The sequence below is a fragment of the Acipenser ruthenus genome, chromosome 7, assembly GCF_902713425.1.
Source record: "Acipenser ruthenus chromosome 7, fAciRut3.2 maternal haplotype, whole genome shotgun sequence".
NCBI classification, from domain to species: domain Eukaryota; kingdom Metazoa; phylum Chordata; class Actinopteri; order Acipenseriformes; family Acipenseridae; genus Acipenser; species Acipenser ruthenus.
This window is the reverse complement of record NC_081195.1, coordinates 7058129-7081773: the sequence shown is the minus strand read 5'-3', so window position 1 is coordinate 7081773 and position 23645 is coordinate 7058129. Positions and strand designations below refer to the sequence as shown.

The 23645-nt window shown below is 39.5% G+C and overlaps 1 protein-coding gene across 2 annotated transcripts; it reads left to right on the top strand.

The window, feature by feature from the left end:
* The first annotated feature begins 1096 nt into the window (after positions 1-1096).
* On the top strand, positions 1097-22600 carry LOC117415549 (serine protease HTRA1B-like). 2 transcript variants are annotated; one of them, XM_034026050.3, is made up of 9 exons: positions 1097-1938; positions 7435-7534; positions 7813-8017; positions 17165-17359; positions 17787-17819; positions 18259-18373; positions 18817-18874; positions 19268-19363; positions 20279-22600. In XM_034026050.3, exons 1-9 carry the CDS (start codon positions 1476-1478, stop codon positions 20445-20447), a joined length of 1434 nt encoding a protein of 477 aa, XP_033881941.1. In that variant the 5' UTR covers positions 1097-1475; the 3' UTR covers positions 20448-22600. The 2 variants fall into 2 exon arrangements, with proteins under 2 accessions (XP_033881941.1, XP_033881940.1); XM_034026049.3 differs by having other exon boundaries at positions 7432-7534.
* Positions 22601-23645: the final 1045 nt, after the last annotated feature.

Here is a 23645-nt window from a genome sequence, read left to right as displayed (position 1 = left end):
CATTTATACAGCTGTGTTTTTATTGGAGCAATCTAGGTAAAGTACCTTGCTCAAGGGTACAGCAGCAGTGTCCCCCACCTGGGATTGAACCCACGACCCTCCGGTCAAGAGTCCAGAGCCCTAACCACTACTCCACACTGCTGCCCTATGTTTTAAACACAATTTTTTTTTCATGCATGCAATAAGAAAAGCAGCACACACCAGCTAGATCAATGAACAGAATAATAAAAATGGCACACAAGCTAAGAAAGAGTACAAATAACTTTTACAAAGCTACAAGTTTAACTAGGCGGTGGGGCATTTAAATTGGACGTTCTCTATTCCAAGTTGTGGTCTGTTTCTAAGAGTTGTCTACCGGTGTAGCGTTATTTTCAGGTATGTGGTACTCATGCCTAAACAACTTCTGCTAAGAAAGCAGGGAAGCGTCCATTCAAATCTGGTACGTTATGCTGTTTTCGGTCTTTTACATATTTTTTTAATTTAATGTATGGTATCATATTTTCCAGTCTTTTACATTGTTATTTATGTAATGTATCATATTTCTCCACCAAGAATATAGTATGTGAATATTTATCATATGCAATACATTGGGTCTTGTACATTTTTTTTCCTTGTGCAACTTTGCGGTGGACTTCTCATTTTGTCTTGTTCGTTGTGAATTTTTTTAATTTAATTTCTGTTTCCAGTTTAAGTTTATATAATTAATGGTAAATGTACCTCTGTCTGACAGTAGTAAAACACCCATCAGATCGCAATTGATTGCACCTGTACCAAAATCTGACCGCGTATCAAAATCTTACAGCGTACCACGTGCAATGTGACAACGTATCGCTTTCTGACGTTACACGGGACAAGTTTTGGTGTGCCTAGCACATTTTTAACACTACCCCGGTACCTTTTTTTTTTGTAACGGTTGGAATACGGTAGAGCTGTAGCTGTGGGTAAAAGTTAGTATTATACATGAGGGCTGCTATTGGCCGTTTCAATAATCTTCCCAAATTGAACGTCACGGTCAACCCCACCAATCGCTGGCCTTGTATATTGTCTCTAAAGTGTGTCACGTCAGATGGAATGACTGAGGCTCTATAAACTCTTGTAAACACGAGCAACGTGCACAAGAGAGAGAGAGCTTCGTATGAGAGTGCAATGGTTTACACAGCTGTACTGTATTAAATAACCAAACCAGAACCCTCTGTTTCATACAAGAGCAAGAGCATACTTGAGTCGATTTAGTGTACTTTTTGTTGTTTTTTTTTTCACTTCGTTAAGTTTTTGTATTTCGTTCTGACTGACGTTGTAGTCACTGAATACCTCATACCCATGCAAAGTTAATTTATAATAATTAAAAAAAAAAAAAAAAAAAAAAAAAACTTTGTAGAACTTTTTTGGGGATCGAAATTGTAATTTTAAAAAATAGAATTCTGCATTCCTTTTTTGCCTTCTATTTATAATTATTATTTTAATAAGCTGTAATCATGCTTTGGCAAGTTTTCTGGTCCGGTTTGCTATTTGTACCCTTGCTGTTTGCAGAAGCCAGGATCTCTAAGCGATATGTCGTTGGTTGTCCCGACCGATGCGACAAGTCGCAGTGCCCTCCGATTCCAACAGAATGTCTCGCTGGGGACACACTTGACCAATGCGACTGCTGCCCGGTCTGCGCAGTCGGGGAGGGAGAGTCCTGTGGCGGATCGGGGAGGCTCGGGGAACCGGTCTGCGGAGAAGGGCTGGAGTGCTCTGTTTCAGACGGCGTGGCTCACTCTCTGACGGTGAGACGGAGGGGCAAAGCTGGGGTGTGCGTCTGCGAAAGCTCCGAAGCAGTTTGCGGGAGCGACGGCGTGTCCTACCGAAATATCTGTGAACTGAAAAGAGTCAGCCAGCGTGCGGAGAAACTTAAGCAGCCGCCTGTAATCTTCATTCAGAGAGGAGCGTGCGGACAAGGTATGTGAAAAATATCTTCCTGTTCGGTTTTCTGTTGAACACTTAGCATGCTGTATCATTCATCAGTCCCAAAAATATTGCATTGATTAATTGTGCTAAATATGAACCTTACCTTAAGTACTGTCAAACTGCACTGGGTATCGATCAGTTCCTTCTTTCCTGCTAAAGTTTTATCAGCTTCTGCCAGTCGCTGCAAAGAAAATAAAACGCTATTGTTCACCAGCTTACAATATACAAAATTATACTAAATGATATGTAGGCCTACTGTCGTTATGCATAATTACACAGTACTTAAACAGATACAACTAACGGGTCCTTGCGTATAATAACTATTTTGTGCTAAACAGTATCAATTTTAAGAATAAAAAAGCTTTTTTTCCTCTCCAAAACAAACATTAAGTATAACTTGCACAAACAAGTCCATTGGCTAACTTAGTGAATGTGCAGCCTCAGACTGCTAGGTGCTGCACTCTGTGAGTGGTCTGGTTGCAATAATATTTTGGCGTTTATTTGGTGAGAAATGTGTGCCAGTTCCTGATGCCAGCTCCTGATAGCAGGGATGGAAATGAGACATCCATTCCACTGCAGTTTAATGTAGTCCAGGTTACATCTTGTGAGCTCAGTGAGTCCTGAGCATGTTACCTATACACGGTGGCTAATTCAGCACATGGCAAAACCTGGAATGGATTTAAGTGCTATGGAATGGGATTCTGACAACCATCCCTGCTGATGAAATTAAATAAAAAGGCAGAATGATGGAGTGCATTCCAAGACAGTAAACCAGTTTGTGTGAATGCTATTGAGGTCGAAGTTGAAAAAACATACCGGTATATGCATTATGAAATAGATAGGAAACTTAACATGGTACAATTATCCATACAGTGACCAAAGGGGAGATATAGCACATTGAAATCTAATAAATCACAGATAAGCATGACAGATCACTGGGAACTATGGTAAAGCACAAAACAAACAAAAAAAAAACAGCATTGTCAGATTGTTAATGTACACTTAATTCATTATATAGACATGGGTATAGCATGGAAAACTGGAAAGGTATTAGTGTGTGCCCAAGCTCGGTGACTTTCTGGGTTCAGGGATATGGTTGGGGTTGGATGTTGGGTTGAGGATAGTGTTGAGGTTTGGGTTGGGTTAAGGGTGGCAGTAACCTACTTGTATGGAATTTAACAATCTACAGTATTACAACATACCTTAGTAAACTGGGAGTCAGCTACTGAGCCATGAAAAAGCACTTCACACACTGCTGCAGTACATGGTTTCCTTTGAGGTCCCCCATCCAAGCACCACCCAGACCCACAACCTGATTAGCTTCTGAGATAACAAGGTCAGGCTCCTCCAAGGTCGTATGTCTCCCCGTTGAGTACCAAAGACTACTGATACTAGAGACTTGAGCTCAGTAGAAGGGCACGTTGCTAGATTGTAAGGCAGCACTTGATCATTCTGTCCTCTGTATAATTAGAACATTGTTGAGTTGCTGTGTGCCCGGGTTAACAGCAGGAGGGCAGTTAGAGCTTGTTAAGGAAGTACGAGTTGTTGTTTCTCCAGCCCTGCAATACAGATTTTGCCAACAGGATTTATTAATAGCTATTGGAATGGATGCAAATGAATGTGGTGCACGAAGCCAGAGTTTTATAACATAATGTCCTGCTTTTATAACACAGCTTATTAAGTGCATTAGGGCTGATTTACTAAGCCTTTCTACCAGCGCAAAAGGTTTGGACCATTTCTTTCTAACTGTATAAAAAAGTAGTTCATAGTATAATAATAGATGCTTGTAGATCCCATAAATTAAGGTTCTCAGTGGCCTACAAGGGATGTCTATACTATTTGGGTATCCCTTTAAGGAGCCTGTGAAAGATTACTGTAATGCATTGCAATCAAGCATACTTATATTAGAATATTATTTCCCTCCTGATTTAAAGCCCTCTCCATGTGCATCATTTGGAATACCTCAATGCATAACTGTGTCTCTTCTCATTGTGTTGCCTTAGTGGCAGCAGTTCTTATGGTTGCACTTGTGCCAGCATTACAGTCTTAACTGAAACGCAGCTGTTGGATAAATCCATCAGTTCGGTTCCAGCTTTGTGCAATGCACCAAATAAAACAGATGGTTTTAATATGATTTTACTGCTCTGTAAATTATAAGCAATTAAAGCCTGAATTACTGCAGTATCAGTGGGAAAGGCGATTCCTTAATAATAAGAAATACCCTGATGCCGTTGGTTTTAAGGTTGTACGTTTTGGCTGTTGAGTTTGTATTTAGAGCCCCCAGAAACAACAAGTAGCCAGCCATTGTCAGCAGCTCCCTGTCATGTCAAGCAACTGCACCACATGCTCTAAGACCATGAGAGCATGAGAGCAGTGGATGTGGCTTTTCTGCAGCATTTTCTTTTTTTTCTGTGGGATTAATGTGTTTTTGTAGCTTACTCAGCATCTACCCAGCCCCAACTGCAAATATAGGCTTCAGCTCAAAGACTCAAAACAACCTTAATTTATTGGTTCATCCTCACCACCACCACCCTTCTCCTTCTACAAGAACTAAGTTAAAAAGTTTCAATGCTCATTTTTAACTGCTTATTGTTTCCACAACGGTTTTCCAAATTGTGATTCTGGAAGTTTTCTGACCAAAGCAATTTCAGTATTTTTTTTTTTTCTACCATTGCACAATGTCATTTATACTGTATCTAGGACATGCAAGACTACCTGAAGTAAAGCTTGTAAACCTGATCTTTCTTTAAGCAGATACATTTTTTTTAAATGAAATTACTTGTTTGCTCTAATAGGTGCTTCTGTCAAAACTGCACATGTGGGACTTGCTTAGCTGAAAGGATCTGAATTCTAAACATGTACTTCACAGTGAGGGTGTTTGCTGTGCATCCCATATGCACTATTGCTGCTGCTGCTGCTGCTGAGGCAGCTAGGGGAGAGAATCTCAATCTTGCAACTCAATCCACTGCCCAGCTTCCGAATGGAAAAACACATAAAACATGAGTGTCAACAATATCCTGGGAGTGACTCTGAAAAAAGATGCAATAGGCGTCATCTGAGACTGGTGTAGGCAGCGCTGTGAAGGGCAGTGTGGGAGCCCTGCAGCCAGAGCAGAGTGACAGGCAAGCGATGGGGGCCCGGCGTGGACTCCCAGGACAGGAAGAAAAGCTTCCGGAGGGAATGCAATAAGGTCAGGAACCCAGCCAGACATTCACCAGGAGAAGTAACTGAGAGTGTTGAGGAGGGAGCCTTCTGCTGCTTTCAGGGGGGTAATAATAGACAAGCCAGGTCTCGCATTCTGAACGAAATACATTGAGGAAGGAAAAGTCACAAGCAGCAGTCATTGGGGCTTTTTTTTATTATTTATTTATTTACATTCACTGATTCTCCTCCATAACTTCCAACGCTTCAAATTCATTTGTTATTTCGTTTTACCTTACGTAATTAGTTGCATGCCTATTTTTATTTTTGGAATGTTATTTTTTTTTGTACAGTAATTTCATTTCAATGTTAATAGCTGTGTTAGGACTGTGATGTTAATATAGTACAATAAATATGTTCTGTTTGTATTGTCGTGTCAGGACCCTTGATATAAAGTACCTGTTGATTATGTATTGATGTTGGAATGGCTGCAGAAACTTGCTATGAGCACGTTTTCAAAATATATATAAAAATAACCCAGTGAACAGGCAAAATCAGGCACCAGGACCCTCAGAGTATATGATTGCTCTATAAAACGTGACAGCGGGCATTAATGGTTTCAGTCTTGTCTGACCCCCTCCCACACTCCCACATGAACCCCAGTATGCATGCTGCGGGTTACTGAGGCCACCAAACAAGCAGCAGTTACCCCAGTCTGCATAAACACTTGTTTGTTTGGTTTATAACCATATTTTGAAATCCGGTGTGGGTTTTTTTTAATCTTTGTTTTTCTTCCAGTCATGCACAGCAGATGTTTTTGTTTGGGACATAATAAACAATCCCCAGAGTCTACAGCAATATATATATATATATATACAGTATATACAATATATTTATAACACTGTAGTCAGGAGCCATGGATAGGCAGCCATGCAGTTTGTGTGAAAAACACAAATGCTAATGTAATGGCATTATGGGTATTCAGCTTAACAGGATGTGGTGGATATCAGTTAGTATCGTACATGCCCACGATACAATGGGATAGATTCACAAAGCTAGTTACTCCAAATTGTCATTTGCGACATTTTTATCTGAAAGGAAAGAAAAAAAAAAACACTACAATTCTAAACAACTTCAGTTTATGTCTGGTTTGGGAACTTTACTGGGCATGTTTCTCCTTTCTGAAAAAAATGAGCTAATGATGATTTAGAGCTTGAGAATTAAGCCCAATGTGTATGTTTCTGCGTGGTTTGGTCAGTGGTGTGGGAATATTGTTATCTCTGCATTCAAACAGTATAGAAGTTTTCAACATATAAATGTATGATTAAAAAGCACAATGTGTTTTCAAATGAATTCATAGCCGATGGTAATTCCACTGTGGCATGATGCTACGAATAACCTTTCCATTGCAAGACTCTGCTTCCATTACTCCTTGGAGCTGGGACCACGTGCGAAAGGGATATTGTAGCATGAAATACCCAGCGCTGTACTCCCAGAGTGGACTCAGTGAAAGACTGGCTGTACTTGTGTCATGCAGCTGGCCGATACTTAAAGGGATCACATCTGCATTTGTGGCAGTTTTCAACCACTTTCTTAAGCTGAATAGCTAAAGTGAGGCAGCTAGGAGTTTATCTTTTAAATAAAAGTGCACCCATAAGGATCAGCAATGACTTTCCTGGGCTTATAGTTACATAGGTGAGTCGAACATTTCTGAAGTGTTTTTTTTCACTTTGAAGTACAACACGATAAAGCAGCATTCCCTACAGTTGCAATGAAGAGTAACTGCATATTGAAACATGGGAAAGCACATACACTAGGGGTCAGTTTGGATAAGTGAGAGTCGACTGTAACATTTAATCAAACTTATTAAATCATTGTTTTGCAAGTCACTGGCAGAGCATCAAGTATGTCCTCCTTTGACGATTCTAAACACATTGATTCGGTCCAAGCTTGGCCCAGGATTCCACAATCTGTTGCTGATTCCCGTTGGGCGGGGAGATGAAAGTCCATAGCTGGAGCTGAGTCAACACCAAGCCTGTGACTCCAAGCTTCCTGCCCTGACTCTGTTATATCACCCCCTCACACGTTTCATAACGGGTTTTGTAAGAGGTAATATCGGGAATGTTTGTGGGCCAGACCTCACTGAATTAATATAATAAAGAGACACCAAGGGATTTTTTTTTTTTTTTTTTGTGGAAAACTGAACATTATTGTGGGACACAGTGGATCATGTTTTAAATCCTCTTGGTGCGCAAACTCGCGTCACAAGAAGACACCTGTGTGAAATTTGCAGTTACCCTCTTATGCTTTTTGGAACATTGTGATAATTATTTTTGTCTTCAGCAGGTCAAGAAAACCCAGACAGCCTCCGGCACAGATACAACTTCATTGCGGATGTGGTGGAGAAAATTGCGCCTGCTGTGGTTCACATTGAACTGTACCGCAAGTACGTGTGTGCCAATTGATATCCTGTATCCCCTGTGAAAATACTGTACTACTTTAAGCAGGTCCTATATATATATATATATATATATATATATATATATATATATATATAAACATTCCATATAGTATACCACAGTATTAATTTCCAATCTGCATTCCCCCAACACCACAAAAAAAAAAAAATGTAAACAAAAATCTCAGAAACGGAAAGCAGTGACAAGGGAGGCACATATTAAAGGCTACACCTCAATGGATTTTCTCTCTTTCTCCGTCTCTCAGGATGACGTTTTCGAAGCGGGAGGTTGCTGTGGCGAGTGGCTCTGGTTTTGTGGTCTCGGAAGACGGGCTGATTGTCACAAATGCTCACGTGGTGGCCAATAAGCACAGAGTGAAGGTGGAGCTGAAGAATGGGGCCACTTACGATGCCAAAATCACAGACGTGGACGAGAAGGCGGACATTGCACTAATTAAAATAGACACTGCGGTAAGCTGGACTCTGTCTATAGAGGGCTGTTTTAAAAAGTAGTGAAAAAGGGTAAGAAAGACTTGATTTAAACACCTTGTTGAAGGTGGACGCAGTGTAAATGAGCAATCAGAACTGGTAGAGAATTCATCTGAACCACATGTTCATGGGTTTGAATCTTCCCTCTTGACAGCAGTCACGGCCAAGCATTTTTCCAATAAACTCGCTCTTTTCAATTTCCCACATTGAGAACCATGACCCCTCTGTCCCTCTTCCTAACGCTTTGAGATATTGGGTCCCTACTCAGTGCAAAACTGTGTACTGTGGTTCTCAAGGCCTCTGAGAGGCAATTTGAGGTTGCGGCTTTTTATGTGCAGCGTTGTGTAAACACTGTGTACTAAATGCGTTGCTGCGTGTGAGGCTCAGGTGGGGTCCTAAACTGTGCAAGCTCTGGAATTGAATGTATAGTGTTGTAGTGGCAGGATATATTGGGTCAAAATTGGGAAACTGGAAAAAAATCTGTGATAAAGAAAGTGGGAGAGAGTTCTCATGCTAGGATTGAGAAATAAGGGGGGGATAATTCTGTTGTTTTCCTTGGAACTGGGCTCAGCAGAATAAAATAAAGCCAAGGAGGATTTACTGCAGCGCTGGACTGGGAAGTTCATGTGGAGTGGTGGGGTGATTACACTGGAATACAGCATTGACCTCGCCTGACACAGATATTGAGAGGCATTTATTAGGTAACTGTGCCATATCGCCCTCAGCTAGACCGCTCCTTGCTTTTAAAAAGTTCTGTGAAGGATGTCACAGCATGTGTAAGCTCACAGGCTGGCAGAGTTATTGCAGTACCATGGAGAAATGTTCTAATTTTCCCCACAGTAGCCAACAGTACTTTTTTTTTCTTCTTAATGTTTCCTCTTCAACACCTGGCTTTTAGATCAGCTGTTTTTGTTTTATGTAGGTTTGTTCATTTCTACCCACATTTACAGAAAAAATACATTTTCATTTCCTACTGAGCTGGAAAAGGTACAGGGAAATTTTGCCCTTTTTCGTTTGCAGTTTCTCTTCGGGAACAGCACTGAGTCGCGTCATGTCAATGGCTCCTATTCTCAAATCTTTAAATGATGAATTATTTTAAGAATGGTTTTTTTTTCCCCCAAAGTGTTTTTTCTGAATAAAATAAAGTGTGATATTCATACCATGAAACTGTCCTAGAGAGTTGTGGTGAAAACTGTGGGAAATACTTTTAAATAGCTAAGGAGTTAAAGCTTTGTTAATAGGGTTGAATGTATTGGAACTGGTTTAGTAGCTAATGCGGGTGAACCTAGCACAGTCGACTTGACTTCTCATTTAACAGAAAGTTCTCTTATAAGTGTAATTACAGCAGCTGCAGTGTCTGTCTGTTCGGTGGATATGTGTGGTAACCTAAAATGCTATTAAAATACAAAAAAATACATGATAACCCTCATGCGATTTAGCTACAACATCCCCCTGTTCTACAATGCATCTCTTATCCACAGCAGCTCTTGCTGGAGAATGAACCCAGTAGGTAGAACTGGTAAGTAAAGCAACATGCAGTGTAACCAAAAAGAATAGCATGGGTTAAATGAGTTAGCTGTTGTCAGTTGGGTCTGACTCAGATTGGCAAGCAACACTTGAGTACAGTTGGAGCATAAAACGTGTACAGACAAGATGTCTGCTCTGTACATTGATAGGTATTGCAGAGCAAAATAGAACTGTGGACTAAACTCATTTCTGTTTAAGGTGGTAAATCTTGAAAAAGTTGCATATCCCAATTAAACCGTGTTAAACACACAATAGTGCTAGTTTTAAAAATACTTAAAGAAACTAAGATTCCATGACAAATGTTTCGACTGGAAAAACAGAATACCAGCCAGAAATTGGCTCAGTTGGGTTAAAGCGAAAATGAAGTCTGGATAACTTTGCGTTTTGTGATGATATAATCAGCTCCTGGTGGAACTCTCTTTTTTTTTGTGATGGCTATTGAACCTCTGGAGAGAAACTCTCTGATTGACATGTTGTTTTTTCCATTTCCATGACTCATTTACATTCCGCACGGCTGCTTTTTGAGGCAGAGCCTTGTGGTTTGGCAGTTTTGATTGAGGCAGCAATTACCCAACAATCTTACAAAAAGGCTTTTTTTGTTTGTCGTTGTTTTTACTCCCAGTAATTTCTGATCAAACAAGTCATTTGATTACCGCAGGCCACAGAAAAGTAACAGGGATATTGTGTGGAAACATGAGAGCGAGGAACTCAATTACCTTTTAATCTTATTCTTAGCTTTATGTCTTGTGTTCTGCTATCAGTGAGGGGAATTTATTCATGCGATTCTCCAGTACTATTTTTGCTTCGGTTACAAAATGGTACTGGAGGATAGCGTGAACAAACTTATGTGGTCACGTGACTCCTTCAACACTGAACAATACAGCAGGAGCTTTGAATTATGGGATATGACAGTGATTGACTCATTTTTTTGGCCAGCCAGTGCATGTATGTGCAGTCAATCCCCTTTAAATAAATGGCAAATCACAATTGTAAGAGCATTTTAAAAGTAAGTGATAATAACCTGTTCATACAGAATGACTGCCTCTGGGGAAAGACTCATTTCACCAGGTTGTAAAGTGCTATACTGGGAAGTTTGCTTGGATGTGTTTCACTCTCCCCTGGGCTACAGGAACATGGTTAGTGACTGGCATTTTGTGGTTACGTTGGTTTGTAGCCAAATCTCTGAATCTGCAGGTGCTGATGTGCAGTAAAGCTAGATAAAACAAATCTCAAAGATTTACATTTTTTTTTTAACTTTGGCTGGGGAAGTTTTCAACATATGGTAACAATTTGATGTTTTGAAAAAAAAAAAAAACAATGAGCAGAAAAGCACAGGTGGCCAAGTTATATTTTTGTGTTGCCTTTCAAAACACTTGAATTATTTGTGTTTACCTAATTGCAAATTAGGCCGCAGCTATATAGAATATAGCTTTTCAGTACATTATTTGTGAACGTCATGTTATTCAGCGTGACGGTACTATGAATGTAGGTCATGATAAGTTACTGTTTCCCTGTACTGACACTTTCTTAGCTGAGTTTTTTATGGCTATGGAAATTCTCACCAGAATATTATGATATTTTGTGATAAGGTTTGGGGAAGCAATGACCAGTACTTACCACTGATCTAGGAACATGTGCCATAAGATGTTGTTGCGCTTGGGACCTCCTTATCAAAACGTACTAATTTTTTTAAATTAATTTCAAAAGAATGAATCTTCTTAAAAACTTTTCCCATAGCATGAATGTAAGCCACCTATTTACTTATTGAAGTATATCTTGGGAATTGCTTGTCTGGGTATGTCATGGCATGCTATTCTACATGTTTAGACCCCCTTTTCATGGTTCTGACGCCTGTAAAGGGCTACTGTAGAATATGCAACAAATGCACTCTCCTGTGTATTTTGCACAGATCACTGCAATATCCTTTTCAACATTACCACGTCTGCTAGAATGGGAACTGTGGGAGCAGAATACCAGCATTAGTGCTATTGCATGAGGGAGTTTTTGTTTTGATTAAACAGTTGATAATATTAGGAGAGATTGTGGAGTCGTAAAATTTCACATTTAAAGCGTTAATATTAGAAGGACATAATATGGTGAAGACAAATAAGCGCTAGGCTGTAGCTGCACTGTAACTCACCCAAGTATCTCCCAGTGTCCTTTAATGAGGGGAAAAGAATAAATAGAATGGTAGCATTGGCTCTGGTGCCCTTTTTAAACTCTGCCAAGCTGCAGTGTGGGTCAACTGCAACATGAACTCAGAGGCACACAGACACCGCTCTGTTGTATTGTCTTATATTGTTACCAGCTAAAGACTTTTTATCTTGCCTTCTGTAATTAATAATCATAATAGATCTCTGCTTGTGAGTTACACAAACCCTATACTATATTTTTTATAACATGTAGTTGAATGGGTATAATTAAACAGTATGGCCAATCTCATACAAGCCATCTGATACAAAGACATTTGAGATGGCTGTTCTCACAACAACATGGGGGTCTACTTAATATTATAGAGAATCGTACAAGGTGCTGCATGATATAGGCTGGTATTTACTTACTGGGCTTACTGGCTCTTCTGACCTTGAGTAGGTGAAATTAGCTGGTATTATACATTGTACCCTATGTATGTATGTATGTATGTATGTATTTTTTATAATAAGTTAGAATAATTAAACAGTATAGCTTATTGTAATCTGATGTAATTTCCATTTGATACAAACTATCTGATACAAAGAGGTTCCAGATGCCTGTATTGCATCAATATCAGGATGTACTAGGTGTATACATTTACAATGCAAGGTTAAATTCATTTATGTCTTTATTTTTATTTTTGGAAAATGGGCTGTTCTAAAATGCTTGGTCAGAGGTCTGTAACCGCGGTGCTTTATAATGAGAAAGTCTTGACCAAAATTCCACTTTAGTTTGTAATAAACTGCAGTGCCCATCCTTGGCAAATGAAGTGCATTCCAAAGCCTTTTCTTTCTGTCTTGTTACTTGGTTTAAGAAGCACATAAAATCCCATGTACCGTACAGTATGTAGCTATACACAATCAACTGGAGTCTCTCTTACCTTCCCTGTATTTCTCTCTTGATTGCTGTGACTTTGCTGTTTTGCTGTTGTGCTGTGCCAGCTGTTTGAACTCAAGTAAACTCCCCCCAGCTACCATACAAACAAATCTGTTCAAGTCTGGTAACTGAAGAGGGCAGCTGCTATTTTACTAATCCAAGCATGTCCAGCTCTGTGTTTGTTTATCAGAAGTTTACAACTGTGAAGCACAGGAGAGTGTAATAAAGCACAATGAAAGTATGGTCAAGTATTGGGAAGAACAGGCAGGTATGGCAAAGCATATTAATAAACATGGCAAACCAGGGTAAGCAATGGTAAATGCATCGCATTACCATGGGAAAAGCATGGGAACATTGTAAAAAATACTGTGCAAAAATACCATGGGAACTTGTATATGGGATTCCACAAGCTGACCTGTTTTTTTATTTTTTATTTTACTGACTTCTGATTGGCTGAGATATTGAAAGAAGTATTCCACATAATGTTAATTTAATGGCACCTAAATATATGAGCTGTTGAAGTTTATATATCGGGGTATGTTTGCTTGAAAAATGATTTACTCAAATAGTGTTGTAACTGGTTCTGTTATGGTAAGATAAAGTTTATGTTTAAAATGATGAACTGTAATGAGTCACCCATGGCTCACACAGTAAAGACACTGTCGTGTGGAGTGTGTGTCACTGTGGGCTCAAAGGGCACTCTCTGCATTGTCACAATGACCCCATGACAAGGCCGGACAGAGGCAGGAAGAACTGAACCATTTTAAATTGGGTGGAAAACGGAAGAATATCTAATTTGCCTTATTATGAACTGAAGTGTTCCTCCTGTTGCTTGACAGCTACAGAAGTGCTATTGAACAATTGTTTAAAACAAAGATAGTTCCTCATGGTTTGGTCATGTGGTCTAAGGGTTACACCCACACTGCTGATAAGATGGCAGACCAGCTTTCAACACAAAAAGCCAAGAGGAACCCAGAGGAGTTTCCCGTGTGCAAGAAGAATGTGAAAACTGTGATTTACTGTAGCACAGCAGCTGCTGACAAAGAAGCAATGCTGTTACACTGAGATTAAACCGATAGTCTATCTGCGGATATGACAGTATGGAATGCAAAACGTTGGTATTCAATTATATCAGAATGAGGCAAAAAGCCCTGTACAGTAGGTGTTTATATATTGAGGTATTGAGTGGGATGTGAGTGTAATACCCTGAGCCCCGCATCCCCCAGGCATGTGAATGCTAAACTCGCAGCACATCAAGATAGCAGACCAGCATGGCTCTGTTTCTTTAAAAACATTCCCCTTAGATGCACTTATAAAAAAGATCCATTTCATCTTTCTGGCTAATTTAAATTGTAACTACCTTTTAGCAAATATAAGAGCCTGGAAGCATTGTGATTTGGCCATGGAGAATTACACATACTGTATGAATTCCAGTCATAATCAGATTCATGTATTGTCATTAAATGCCAAGAAACAAATTGATAAAATTTCAGGACAGATTTCTGATTAAATTTATAATTGCAGCAGGCTGCTAGTGCAAGACATGTGATTGTTAAGTTAAGTAGCTGACAGATTGCAAGTCCATTGGTCTTTACAACGCTGCTAAGCCTGGAGTCTTAGGAACTCTCGCATTGCATTTAATAACTGAGTGACTGACTCACAAGGTTGGTCCAAATATTAGGATGCAGATCCCCTACATTGATCCATGATTATAAACACTTTTGACATTATGGGGCACAGCTTTGTGATTTCACGACAGATCTGTACATTGTTAATGTCTGAATTTCAGGCTTGCCAACTCAGCACAAAAAACAGATTCAGCTTCATTAGTCATAGGTTTAAAGACCACCAAACAGGGAGAACAATTCCCACCCATTTAGCAGCTGTAGTTCTGGCACGGAGATTCTAACTAACGTGACTCACTGACTCGTGGGATGAGAGTTTAGCTAAACTGCTAGTGACAGCATTTGTATTTTACATACCTCTACTAGGATTTTTGTCCGCTTTGAAATCTTTAAACCTTAAACTTTTTTTTTTTTTTGTGCTTGGAAATCTTGTCAGTTTACTGTCTTTCCTAATGTTCTGATAACTTAAAGGTTGTAACTGTGCAACTATGTGGTCTCTTTGAAAAAACCCACTGCCTCCTCTGGCATGTGGAGTTCTGTTTTAAAACACTCCATTTGCTACAAAGTTGTGATTTCACCTACAAATCTATACTATCTAAATTATCACTACACTGGAGTGTTTTCTCTTAGATTATATTAGCAATCTGATATTGTGTATTTGTAAAATACACAATATCAGATTGCTAATATAATCCATATAATCATTATTACTGGCACAGCAGGAACACAGATTGCATGGCAGTGAAAAGGGTAAACTATAGTGCCAAGGAGTCCTGTGTAATACAATGTTAGTCTCGAAAAGTAGCTCTTTTCAAATGATCTTCAATGGCAGTGGCACTGAAATGTCAATGCCTTGCAGACACAGTGAACGTTTTTTAGAATGTTACAAATGCACTGTACCATGCACCTTAAAGCATAATACAATTTCAGCTATGAATGCCTGCATCAGTGTTACTGAAAATGAAATTAGTTGAATTACTGTATGTCTTGTAAAGTTTATTTATTTATTTATTTATTTATTTATTTTTTGTCCTCCGTATATGAATAGCCTGTGTGGTCGACGCTATAAAACGCTATGATGTAGACCTTCGGGCCGCTACGCCTTTAATATCCATGAATGTGGTAACGCTTCTGCAGTTGTAAAAATGACTACAGGGTCTTACTGACAGTTAGAGCACTACTGGCAAGGAAGGATCTGCAGGAAATCGCCCAGCTCAGTACTAGGTGCATGTTCAGAGTGTTAGTAACATGTTGTTGCAGTAGTAACGTTGTTCTTGCTTGGCTTCTGGCCTGCAGCAATGTTGCTAGATATGTATTTTTAATTTTGATGTGGAAATGCTCCAAAATGGCTGTTCTGTTCTGATGCACTGCTGGAATTTTGATTTAGATCTGCACCCTTTGCCATGCTTTTATCTGTCTTCTCAATTAGCTGATTGGGTGTATAAAGACCATGGGGGTTCATTCTACTGGTCTATACAAAGTCTGACCTAAAAACTGACATTTTGATGATTAAAACCAGGGGTGTCCAGTTATGGCCCTGAAGGGCCATTCCACTCCACGTTTAACAGGTCAATTGCTATAATCAAGAACCTCAGGGTCTGGGTGGAGGTTTAATTGGTCCAATTAAACAATTTAGAACAACTTTGTAACAAGGACCAGGAGTGGAAAGGCCAACTTTGGCCACCTCTGTCTAGGTCACTCTTAGAAGCCTCTATATGCCTCTATTTGCATGGACATTTTTTCCAAGTTACTGTATTTCAAACACAGTGACCTTAGGTACCAGAAACCTTTTCATTTCTATTCACTTTCACCCCCATCTGTTTATTCGCTTACATGCAGTGGATGGCAGACAGCTATTCCTGTTGAAGGGATGTATTCCTCAAGCGGGAGGAAGTGAAAGATTCCCCTTCCCATATATTCAGAGCATTCTGGAGAATGCTTGACACACTTTGTTGCGTGTTCTGTTACTCAATGCCAGCCAGGCTTCGCTATGTCCTGTGCTTAGCACTTAGGTAAGTAAAGATCTGGCCGGATGAAAGACCAATAAAGTTTTTCCTACTTCTTTTTTTTCCATAATACATTAAAACAAAAGTACATGTTGACTTTCTATGTCTTTCTCAGGCCAATACCCATTCCAGCACCATCACGGTTCCTTTTAGATGTTTCTTATTCACTTACCCTGTGTCGTTAATCAACCGTGAAACCGCTTTTAAAAGCTTGACTCAACCTGGACGTTCTATCATATTCCAAAACCATCCCCCTCTCAACCGGGATGCTGCTTTTTGTTTTTACTGTCCAGACTCGCTCAGCATGGTAGTCTGGGGATCCCAAGGATCTGGTTTCGAAAGTCTTCTCTTTCTTGGGGCCAGACAATTGAAAAAGAAGTTTTGGCAAATTGTTTTGTCCCTCAGTGCACTGTACTTGCACTGGTAATTTATGTATAATCCTGTAAATAATTCTGTGTCCAAATGGTTTTGAGCGTTATCAGGAATCAAACAATGACCTAGAGAATTGTACATTAGAGTTTTGTGTGTATTCATTTTGATAATTTAAATAAATATCTTAAAGCATGCTGTATTTTAATATTTCAAACAATAAAGTCCCTATTTAAGAATTTCTAACCTTGTTTCACTTACAGTACTTTTGACTCTGTGTTTTTGCATGGCCATAACACAGGGGGAAATGCATATACAATATATTTACACCATATGTTTAACTGCAAACAATTTTTACATAGAGAGACAGTTGTATATATGTTAAATCCATATGTTTTTTCTGTTTGCTTACCTGGTATTGAAGACGTTTGTCTCTTAGGAGCCTATGTTTAGATGGGCTCTTCTTTCTATATCGGTGGAAGTGGCTGCAGTGGTTTCAATGCCGTTTGATTTTTGCCGGCTCCTCTCCGCAGGCTAAGTTGCCCGTTCTGCTGCTGGGCCGATCAGCTGACCTGCGGCCGGGGGAGTTTGTGGTGGCCATCGGGAGCCCCTTCTCCCTGCAGAACACAGTGACCACAGGGATCGTCAGCACCACCCAGCGAGGAGGCAAAGAGCTGGGCCTCCGCAATTCGGACATGGACTACATCCAGACCGATGCCATCATTAACGTGCGTACTCTCTATTGGTTAAGGTTTGGGGTTAGGGTCGGGTTTACAGGTTTTATTAGAAGCTTTGGTGTCCTAAAACCCTCCAACACAGGATCCATTGAGTCCAGATTAATAGTTCAAAGCAATACCTTAAATGGATCCATTTCAGTTGCATTTGTCCTCAAAATCACTGTGTAAATAATGCCTTCAGTTTGGTTAAGGCTTAAGGCCTATAGGGACATACAGAGTACTTAATCCTGTAAATTGCAGAACTGAATTTCAAGTACAGTAAAAAAAAAAAAAAAAAAACAGATTCACTTAAAGACAGTATCTGGCTCAAGGGTACCATCATCCATACTGGAACAAAACAAAGTGTTTGAAATATAGTGCTGACATTTATATTACAGTCTTTGGCAGCTGAACTTACCTGTTGTGTCTTTGCTTTCAGTATGGGAATTCCGGAGGCCCTCTGGTGAATCTGGTAAGCGTTCTTTTTTTTTTCTTGATAGACAACACAATAAAACAGCTGGCAGGAGCTGCTGTTGAGGGTTTTTGGTTCTCTGGGATTCTTATAATAACACCACAGTGACAACAGACATGGTACATAGGAAGGCTTTGTTACACCCAGACTCACGTTGTATCGAGGAGTATAACAGTAAGACAGTAATTGAATAATAACCCTGTTATATATATATATATATATATATATATATATATATATACTACATGCTTTAAAATAAATCATTCTGGATCAAAGAAACAGGAGCTGGGGTGGAGGTGGATGCTCAGTGATTGTAAATCGCTTACAGTGGTCATTCACGTTAAACTACTTCATACAAATAGCCGGTTCTCAGCCAAATTCCACCCACAATTCCTGAAAAGAGACCTGTGAGCTGAGCTGGATTTCTTTGCTTCTGAAGGACGGCGAGGTGATCGGGATCAACACTCTGAAGGTGACGGCCGGCATCTCCTTCGCCATTCCCTCTGATAAAATCAGGCAGTTCCTCGCGGAGTCCCACGACCGACAGGCAAAAGGTACCTCCAGGATTTCCTCTCTGCCTTGGATATAGCAACTGATCCAGTTTCCATTCTGTTTGCACCAGTGCAAAGTTTGCTTCATTTTATTGCAAGATGAGTGTGCAGATCTCAGAGCATAAACTTATAACATCCTTGCAGAAGAATATGGGGGAAACTTTGCAGTAGTGCATTGCCAATGAAAGGTGGACCCAACACATTTAATTACAGTGCAGGTATAAATATGTGAAGACCTCTCTGTGTGTATTTGAGGTATTGATACCATCCTAGTTTGCCTACCATGTTGGCTGTGGTCTAGTTGTGGCAGATGGTATATTTGCAAAGTATATTGTGCACTATAATGCCTAGACCATACTTGTATTTACTATGTTTTACATGTGTTACAGTGTATATGCCTGTGATTTAACCTTCACTCATTGACTTCCTGCTTTTCCTTTACTTAGGGATGACTGCACCAAAAAAGAAGTATATTGGAGTAAGAATGATGAGCCTCACTACCACGTGAGTGAGCCCTTTTAACAAAGCTCTGCATTGCTAGAGGTTCTTAGTCTTTAAAACACTTTCAGAGAGTTCTCAAAATCCAGTAGATAAAATGTTTCAGCAGTACGACTCATCTCAGAAGCAACATGCTTTAATACTAAAGATAGCAGCATTGCTGAAAAGCATAATATCCAATGCATACAAGCTAACAGTTACAATGGGGTATAAAATCCAATCCATGGTCTGCAAATTACCATTATTGAAACATGTTTTCAATTTAGAAAGGCAGCTTGATTCATGTGGTGTGGAGATGTAAGCTTGTTTTTTTCCAGTGAAATGGATTTCTATACAAAATGTAAATCTTGGGGGATTGCAGGTTGCTGGTTCCCTCAGACTCATCGCACTGTTTTACAGGCTTGCCAGGGAACTGAAGCAACAGCACAAGGATTTTCCAGATGTCACCTCCGGAGCGTACGTGATTGAAGTCATCGTGAAAACACCAGCTGCAGCGTAAGTGGAACAGCAGTACAGCGCTGCCGCGTCACACAACAGATGGGTGGCCAGTACAGCAGAGGGGTTCACAGTTCAGCGCTGCTGCTTCCCAATTAACAAGCTGCTCTTTGTTTTAATCAATCCTTTCTTTAGGGGTCATGTTGAAAGGCTCCTATTGGCCCGTTTCTCTGTGCCGAGAAGGAGTAGATTTCAGCACTAGAAGAGATATTGTAGTTCACCTGTATGAATGCTTTAGCTCTATTAATGCAACAAGAGCCAGCCTGTGACCTAGAACAGGAAGCCAGGAGAACTTGGCTTAAAACAGCACTTCAGACATTGGCCCACTCAGAGAGAATATCCTTGGCCCAGGCCAGCTGTAGGGTTGAGGAGCTGGGAGGATGAGCGGTTTGGCAATGGTACTGTATGTGAAGCCTTTCACCTTTCCATTTGTTTCCAGACAGTAGGGCTATTTAACCCATATAATGCCGAATCCATACAAGTTTGCCATTTGCTTTCATAATTTGTACTATTTATTTCCAGTTAGTTCCAGTATCTCAGGAAGTCTGGTATATTCCTTTTTTGGAACTTGCATAGGAAGAAATGCCAGTGTCACAGCACTGTCTGAAAATGCACGACCCGTAACATAGCTACACTACCGGAAGTGGGACCTGATCAAACTGGCTTCTGCTAGTCCAGTCAGTGTGTTTATTTTCTGTAAGAACAGGATAGAGGATCGAGAGAGAATTATGGAATATTCAGAGGAATATTCATTATTAAATCAAACAATTAGTAAAGAAGCCTCAGTATGCCCGTTGTATAGCCAGAAAGAAAATAATTTTACCAATAGGACACGGGGAAGTCTAGGAAGGGCAGGAGTTCTCGATGGGATTGAGGTGGGTTCAGAAGAGCTGACCGTGTGATTGCTCGTTACAGCGGAGGGGTGAAGGAACACGATGTGATCATCAGCATCAATGGGAAGCTAATAACCACATCCAGTGACGTCAGCGACGCCATTAAGAAGGACAGCACCCTGCGCATGGTGGTACGCAGAGGGAACGAAGACGTCATTCTGACTGTTGTCCCCGACGAGATCGACCCCTGATCGCAACCCCGAGCTGGTTCTCGCCTTTCACAATGGACCCTTCCAGGACGTGACTGGGGGAATCGCCTCGTTAATAATAAAGGGAACTGAGATTGATGTGCTATGCATTACATCCGCATTTTGTTTTCCTTTTTTTCCCATGTATTTACTTGTTAAGGGATTAAATGCATGCTTTGAAAGCTGTTAACTACTATTAGAGATATACAAGCAGACAGACAATGTGTGCTTGTATATATATATATATATATATATATATTTTTTTTATTAATCATTGTATGAGACCCACCAGAGACTAACATTTGAAATCGATACAAAACAAAACTTAATATATATATATATATATATATATATATATATGTATATATATAATATATATATATATATATATATACACACACACTAAGTGGACATTTTTTTATGATGGTTTATTGTTGTTTTCAAAAAAAATTGGATGATGTCTGTAAGTAAGGGGAATAAAATATTTTAAAAAGAGAAATATTTTTAGATTGTACAATATTTACCTACAGAGTCAGAGATCACGGCTGTTCTTAATTCAAGGGTCTTCTGTTTTCCTTTACAAAAGCAAAATATACAGGGGGATCAGTGTTACTTTTTTGTTGTTAACAGTTCTCAACTCCGGTGAATTAGCTTTATGTTTACATTAACGTACCTGTCTGATTTTATAATGAATCAATAGGTGCACCCAGTGTTGACTGTTATTGTGCTTGGTTATCTGGGAAGCTCAATGTTATTATTATTTATTTCTTAGCAGACGCCCTTATCCAGGGCGACTTACAATCGTAAGCAAATACATTGCAAGTGTTACAATACAAGTAATACAATAAGAGCATGTTAAATGTTTGGTTTTTTTTTTTTTTAATCACGGAAAATCACAGGTTAAAAAAAAAAAAAATCACAGAAAACTAGTATCGCTGGTGATTTTAGAAATTCACTTGACAAAAAACAAACAAACAAAAAAAAAAACATTCCTCCAGGAAAAGATCTTTCAACTGATGCTGTATCCCATAGAAAATGCTGCTGTTTTTTATTGGTACCACAATGATGCTTCGGCAGTTAAAATAGCTAAATAGCAGTTCAAAAACATGACATGCACTGCAAAACTATTGTAACTACAGTGTGTGGGCTTTTGGTTTTTACACTGTACTTCAGTTATGAATTTGTTGGTGGCTGGCAAAAAAAAAAAAGTCCTTAATCATTAGTTGCTGCCATCTGCTGGATTTGTCTGGCATTGCAGATTTGTCAAGCCCAGACATTCCTGGGAAGTGTTTTTATTTCTAAATTTAAACCATTGAATTCATTCCAAAAGCACTTGAGAAATAAATGTCTTCAGAGTGAGCATCTGGCTTAATAGCAACGGGCAGTGTGGAGCGGAACTGAGATGTACCAGGAACTGCTCCCGGAATCTCTTTTCTTGGAATGCTTTTGCGTTTTATTATTATTTATTTCTTAGCAGACACCCTTATCCAGGGCGACTTACAATTGTTATAAGATATCACATTCTTTTTACATACAATTACATAATTTTTTACACATTTTTACATACAATTACCCATTTATACAGTTGGGGCTTTACTGGAGCAATCTAGGTAAAGTACCTTGCTCAAGGGTACAGCAGCAGTGTCTCCCCCACCTGGGACTGAACCCACGACCCTCCGGTCAAGAGTCCAGAGCCCTAACCACTACTCCACACTGCTACCCATGACTTTGTCCCAAAATGGCTACCATATTGAGAGTGTGTGACTTAGGGTTCTGCATGTCATCACACAGATATGCTTGGTACACAGCTGTAAAAGAACACAAAAAAGATAGAAATTTGCTGTAAGCACCAGACATATCCCAGAAACCACTTGAAATTCAAACTTCATACGTGTAACTTAAAATAAATACCTCAGGCAACTTTTGGCAGTAACCCTGTGACCTAATGCCTCACAAACCGATTACTTTAAAGCCATAAATATTTGCGACCAAAATATTTGGCAAGTCGCACCCATAAAACCTATTTTGCTCCAGAAATGTTGCCGACCTGTTGCAATAAACAAAGTATATATTGTTAGTGGAATTTGATTTTGTGTCAAAAATGTTTGCGGTTTGTTTTCATACGTGAAAAACGCATAGTAAAAGGCTTGCGAATATTTATGGCTTTACAGTATTTATTTATTTTTTTTATTCACACTGAGCTCTCCACAGAAATCAAGCGAGGATCATCCGTATCTGTGATTATCGCTGCTTTTCTTACTCTGGAGAACCAGACAAATCCAAGCAGCTGTTTCCTCTATTAGTCCGATCAACACCAATGGCCCTCACCTGTGGAGAGCTTGATCCGAATACTCGAATAATCGGTTTATGTGGCTCTACCCATGACCATGGGCGTCCACAGAATTAATTCTGTTAGTAATTTTATTTAAATATAGATGATCAGAAATCGTATCCTGCGAAGGAGTCAATTACAAAAAAAAACACCTTTTTCCTTTCACTCTGGCTAGGCGCTGTCAGACCTGCCTCAAATGATACAAAACACGACGCAAAACGTATGCAAATTAGCAAAATGGTAATAAATCGTCATGCACATATGACCTCTTCTTAGCCATCTCTTAAATTAACATAATATTAATCTCAGGACAGACGTCATTTGCTCGCCAACAGTTGTGTTTTTGCCGTGTTTAGCTCTAACTCCCCTTTTAAAATGACCCTGAGCACTGTTTAATGTGTTTTGGTTTCTGAATTAAAACAGAGAAACTCTTAATTGTGAAATTAATTCATAAAGCAGAGGCGAAAAGTCGGAAGAAAACACCGAAAGCCAGAGGCCCTAGTGTGTGTGCGTATCTCATCTGTGTATAATTAACTCATCGCGACACGTAAAGAGAGGGAGGATGCTTCTCGGAGAAAATTAGAGGTAGTCTTATTTTATTTGTTTATTTAAAAAAAAAAAAAAAAAACCTTAACTGAAAACACATTTTAAAAAATTCAACACAGATCTAAAGACCAGTCTTAATTTTCCTGAAAAACAGTACAACTATTGTTTTTTTTTTCTTTTTGTTTGTTTTTTTGTAAATTCAGATTCGAGGGGGGGAGAAGGGGGGCGCAAGTACACCTATCTGCGGACACCCATGCCCATGCCCTAAATACCTAATGACACATTCCAGATTCAATCTGACACAAACTGCATGCTTTCAAACA